General features: G+C 45.3%; 1 protein-coding gene across 1 annotated transcript in view; it reads right to left on the bottom strand.

The window, feature by feature from the left end:
• Positions 1 to 1,465: 1,465 nt before the first annotated feature.
• The window catches only part of dnah9 (dynein, axonemal, heavy chain 9), a 66,597-nt gene continuing 62,062 nt past the window's right edge, over positions 1,466 to 6,000 (bottom strand). Inside the window, exons 67-69 of the mRNA XM_077000107.1 lie at positions 5,228 to 5,410; positions 4,105 to 4,494; positions 1,466 to 2,095 (exon numbers count right to left, since the gene is read on the bottom strand). Of these exons, the coding sequence (XP_076856222.1) occupies positions 1,868 to 2,095; positions 4,105 to 4,494; positions 5,228 to 5,410 (801 nt within the window). The 3' untranslated portion in view covers positions 1,466 to 1,867. The remainder of the gene's footprint in view (positions 2,096 to 4,104; positions 4,495 to 5,227; positions 5,411 to 6,000) is intronic.

Below are 6,000 nucleotides of genomic sequence, written 5' to 3'. Positions count from 1 at the left end.
GGTGGGGGGGTCGCTATGGGATCGTTCTGAATGCCAGCACAGAGGAGTCCAGCTCTACCTCCGTTTTATCCGTGTTCCACATCTTCCTATAATAAGATATGTTCACAGCTTCCATGATGTGAAAAATACCACCAAATATTAAGGGCTCTAATAAAGTTTTAGATCATGTCTATATTTTGCATATGTTTTGAATAGACATTTTAAATATTATGTACAAATATCCAACAGACCAAAACTGTCTGCTGTCAGCCCCGGACAAAAACAACATTGCCAGGTGCAGTGTCATCCTGCAAGTGCATTTTGAATTCCCTGCATGATACGACCACTTGGTTAATTCTGCAGCTGAACAGCGGAATGCCACTTCAATCACATTCTGAATAGAATATAACTGGCAGCATCATCTTCGTCGCAAACCAGTTTTACTGGCTAAACCCATTCCACATGCCAGCCTGACCCCACAGTATCTACACAGTTCATGTCTTTGTGTACATGGTACTGGGCTAGTACATATGCAGTATATATGGATACTTCTAGATTCTCCAATTACCCTCCTGCCCCCAAAACTAAACCCAAACACAGGACATTTAATGGAGTAAACATAAAAAACTGATAGGAGACTGATGCCTTTCTACAGTGCTCTGACAGAGAGATCTAAGAAAGGAATAAGACTTCATTTTGAAACCGTATAGCTATGCATTAGCATTTGTAAACATTGGGATCTTACATTATAATGCTTACACCATTTTTGGAATACAACATCAGTACTTGCAAATTACTGCTGCAAGAGGTCTCTCTGAGCAAATTAAAGTTTAAACACGCCATCAATAATACAGTATGTATATGCAAACATACATAGTCCCACACCCAAGCAAAATGTGCTCATTGCCTCTCTGTTTCATAAAAGCACACACACAGAACACATGAACTATGAGCTACTCTACACTTCTTTAAGCTATTTCTCCTGTGGGTTCTTTTTTATGGGATCTTAACACTCATGAAACCTCTATACATTACATAAAAAAACAACAAAAAAAAACCCAGCTTTTGCTAGCTCATTATAATTGGGTTCCCTGTCCCTGTATATTTTATATCCTCATATTCCTTCCCCCAAGTTCTTCTTCATGCCCCTCTCTCCGTCCGTGTTGTTAGTTTTCTCAATAACAGATACGGGGGTCCCACGAGTCCCATTGGCGTGTTGGAGGACTCATTGAAGAACACTACTGAGGGATTGCAATTTTCGCCCGAACACAGAGTTGTTTCCTTTCCACCGACCATGGTAGTAAGTGTATGATGTGGTGGAAAACCGTTGTAGAGTGGGGGAGTTTGAGGGTGGGATGTGGGGGGGGTTTAAAAGTGGCACACTCAATATCACAGCAGAAACAGAGGAAGACGGCACAGAAGAGAAGCTTCGAAATGTGCCAGTGTGCGTTTGGACTAGAAAGCAAAGCATGTGTGAAGACAACTAAAGCGTAACTAAGTTGATATTTATTAAGCATTAGGTAGTCATGGGAACGATCCGTCACCAAAGTATCTTCTCAGTTTACGCATTTGGCATACAGCTATAGTAAAGCCTCTGCTTTAGCTGCACAATTACTTTCTTTACTTTACAATTTTTACCTGTATACAAATGTTTGGCTATTTATGTTAATATTTTAATCAATTACCCCATCACATAGGCATATAAAAAATATGCTTTTAGATTAAAAACAATTGAATATCTACATAAATGTGCCAACTCAGATTTCTGGCAAGGGCGCAAAACACAATGCAGTTGTGTCACCATGATGGTGATAGTTATATCTTTCGCAACTCTTGCAAAAGGTTCGCTTTCCGTGCTCACTATGCATAATTTATAAGTGGGCGTGTCTTATATCTGTAGAAGTAGTGCCACGCCTGCCAGTGTCCATTTGGAGGGATTCTCTTTGGTTTTCAGGTTGAACGTCCACACGTACGTAGGTCCCCTCTGTCTGGTCTTGTAGACGGGACACTGGTAGACGTTGCGGGTCTCCTGCTTGTCTGCAGGAATGGCTTTGATGAAGATGACGGGGACGGCTGGGGTGAGCTCCTTCAGACGGCCGTCCACCATTACTCCTGCCTGCAAGGGAACATGACATTGAGATGTCGAATAATAGTACACGTTACGCCAAACAGATTTAATTAATCGCTGGATATTTGCATACAATTTAAGATTATCCATTACATGATGTGTTTAAAACAAGCTAAGCGCTAAGTCACGTAACCCTGCTATGACATTCAGGTGAAATTAATTTCTGTCAAATCCTATAAAAGTAGCTTCAAATAATCTCTGCAAAGTTTTTTTTTTCTTTCCACACGATCTGCTGGTCTCCTTGAACAAGTAAAAGTTAATGCATTTGAAATTGAAATCGGCTTCCCTTTCACACTCTACAGAAGTTGAGGGGCATGGTTTATTTTTTTTCCCGCTAATTAATCCTCTTGCACAACCACGGATGACAGGACGATGCTGGACTCCTTGGATTTTAAAAGCGCCAAATACAAACAGAGCTGACATTGCAACGGTCCGTGGGGGACGTTCACGGGGGAGTTTTCTTTCAATTGGAAACCTAACAGCATCGCAACGAGCTAGAACTCCACCACTTCAAACGAACGCAAGAAATGCCACAATGGCGGCAACTTAGGTTCCAAGTTTTCCCTCTGAGCAGTGCGAGAAAGTTTACCTCCACCCACGTGTTCAGAACCGGGCTTCCTGTCTGCCCCAGCATGTGTTCGAACTGTGCACTCTTTTCAAGCACTGTGTGTCTGAGTTTGCCACACGATCAGTCAGACAGCTGACTGGCAGGTGTGTCAGGGGAAAACGTCAACCACTGCTCTTTCCCAACCGCGCACGGTCTATAGACCTGTGGAGGATCCAGCCGATCTCAGGTTTTTTCCTGAACCTGGGAGCCCACACAGATACCAACCATGCGAAGGACCGAAATAATTTAAAAGGCTGTGTTTGCTGTCATAAAAAAAATAATAATTCTTTATGTAAAAAAGTAGCATTCATGTGATCAGTCTGTAAACATGTAAGCATTCATTTGTCGCTTATTTATGCTTGTGCATTTACAGTCGGATATGGCGTGGAGTGGCTTTTACTCCTGGGGCCCGGAGGCAAACCTCCATCCACATTAAACAACTCTGTTTAATGTGGAGGGGGGGAACCGCACAACTACGATAGCAATTAAAGCGGGTTCATGCAGTCTTCATGTCCTGTAATTAAAACCTGCCTTCAGAGGGCTGGGGAAGCAGCACACATTTACACACTCGTATAAAGCCTAGACACCTTCACTACGCCGTGGTGCGTGGTGTGGCTGCCGTGGAAACCCGACAGACCCGCCCTGCTACCATGCATACGTTTTCAACATTGGAAGCTCTGCTTTGAAAAGAGGGGAGATTCATTTGATTCTTTTTGGGGGAGGGGGTGTAAAAAATCTAATTTAACTAATGTATCCAAATCAATTGGGTGATTAACCTTACAATGCCATTTAATATCCAGCTGGTGTCATTAAGAGACTCAGTCGTAGCGAAACTTGGTTTCGAACTAGTGGGCTGAGAAGCTCAAGTAAAACGCTATGTTTGTGTGACACTCATATATATGTGTGTGTGTGTGTGTGTGTGTGTGTGTGTGTGTGCATTACTGTATTACTACTCTTGGTAGATGTTATCCAGAGTGACACTGCAGCACGACACTGGAACGCACACACTTCTCTTCCAGGCGTAGCTTCTGGGTGTGTGTTTATGCTTTGCTGTGTCATTCCGAAACGACCCGGTGTTGTAGGCCATGCCTTGCAATATGGCTTGCCATGACACCAGAATAATAACCTGCAGCTTTGACTGTCTGTTTCCCACAAATAGAAACGAACAGTATTTCTCCAGCACAAGGACCATTGCTTTTACATTCTAATGCTGTAGTCCAAATCCACTACCTTTTTAGTCATTCAAAAGCCTGTCTTTGTTTTGAGAGGGTGAATTCTACTGAAAAGTCCATTCACCCTTACTACTGCTTAAAAGTGGTTGCCATGTCCTTCGTTATCCCGCCCTGTCACCCTTCCCCGGGTGTGCCCCAGCCTATCCTGGCCCCGTTACCTGTGTGTCCCAGCGGGCCCCCTCCATGAAGAGGCCGTGCACATATGCTCCCTCGCGCGGTGCCGAGCTGAACTCCTCACGGCTCTTCTTGGTGACGTCGCACTGCAGGCCCATCCGGTCGAGGGGCCACTCGTTCCTCCGCGCCGCTGCCTGCATGATGGCCGTGAGGAAAGACTGCGGGTTGAAGAAGCCGGCCAGCCACACGGTCGGGGGCAGGCTGAAGTCCGAGCTCCAGGCCTCCAGCTCCCGCACGCGCCCCAGTAGGTCTGTGAACCACAGCGCCAGGCCGCACGTGGACGGGTACGCCCGCTTGGTCCATGCCTCGGGCACCTGGTCCAGGTAGATGGCGCCTTGTAGGTTCTCCATGTCGGTGGTCATCGTCAGCTCGCCCTGAATGAGCACAACAGATTCATGGCCGGTTGGTAAAAGGTGGTTGTTTCCTGGCTCAGAGGTGATTAATCACGCTCATATTGAATCAGTGGTGCACAATGTAAATGGCTTTCTATGAGAACAGCAATTTGTTTTGGCACAATGTGGCCATGAGCGAACTGGTATGTCATGTGGCCATTCACTGCAGCCCCCGGCAGCATCGCCCCTTTCATGAGGAAAACCTGGCGTCTTAAAACTGTCCTCTGTGATCAAAGCAGCAAGCCCTGCTAAATCAGCTTATGTTTTTGCCAAGGTTCAAATGGTCCCCACTTCTCCTTAATTGAAGGTGTAACTGCATTCAGTGATATAATGCACTTAAAATAGCTTGAGAATGAGCAGGGCAATCGATTGGCAGCACCCTGGCGATTAAATTTCATTTCTTCAGAATGACCTGTAATGGGCCACTCGGAGCACATTAGAAGTGTCACTGCATCAATTGGGTCAGGAGAGCACTGCTATAACTACCTGACAGATTCTAATAACATATACTCTATGAAAATCAATACACAGGCATTGTCGCACCTTATGATGTGCGTGTGTGTGTGTGTGTACAGTGTGTGTGTATGTAGAGTGTGTGCGAGTACGAGTGTGTAGGGTGTGTGTGTGTGTGTGAGAGAGAGAGAGAGAGAGAGAGAGAGAGAGAGAGAGAGAGAGAGAGAGAAAGAGAGAGAGAGTGTAAACTGTCTTACAGTACCTTCAGGCCCAGGCTGAGTTCTTTAAGCGAGCGTTTGATCTCCTGGGTAAGGATGTTCATACGCTCACACTCCTGGAGGGCCACCACCACGTAGGGGCTCCTCTCCTCCACCTTCCCCATCAGCTCCACCATGTTAAACTCATCTGGAAGCTTCTCTAGGATCTCATCCAGGACTGCTTTCACCTACCATGCAGAAATGCGTCAGGGCACATTGTTTACATGTTTCAGATTATTGACGTACACACCCACAGTGACCCAGGCCCCTATCCACATAGGGCATTTCCTCCTACATGTCCTCAAAAGACAAATCAACTGTTCGCCATCAGCACAAACTCCATACAGGCAAAGCATTACATCCTGAGGGTGTAGCGCATGCAATCATTATCAAATCATTAGAAAAATATCAAATAAAAAAAAGAAGATGAATTTTTCTCCCTTGCCTTCCATGTCTGGTTTAATGCAAAGTGGTCACTGTCTACAAATCCTAATCTTTTAACCAGAAAAGGTCAGCTGTCATAAAGGATCCTGGCATTCCTCCACAACTCCCAGAGCTAATCTCTTAAATGTCAGGGCTACCTGATCCCAACTCTGTGCTGGGGAATTAGCTCCACTTAACCTCCTCCAGCACAAGTGGGTCCCTGGCCCAGAACAGGCCTGCACTATTGGGCACTTTTAGAGCAGCCACTGAGTGCCTACAGTCAATAGAGGGAATGGGACATTCATTTTGATCAACTGATTAGGGTAGTGGGGTTAAATAGAGGTGATGACATACA

Source organism: Brachyhypopomus gauderio, chromosome 3 (assembly GCF_052324685.1).
Source record: "Brachyhypopomus gauderio isolate BG-103 chromosome 3, BGAUD_0.2, whole genome shotgun sequence".
NCBI classification, from domain to species: domain Eukaryota; kingdom Metazoa; phylum Chordata; class Actinopteri; order Gymnotiformes; family Hypopomidae; genus Brachyhypopomus; species Brachyhypopomus gauderio.
The sequence above is the reverse complement of the archived record's forward strand: the minus strand, read 5'-3'. Positions and strand labels throughout refer to the sequence as shown.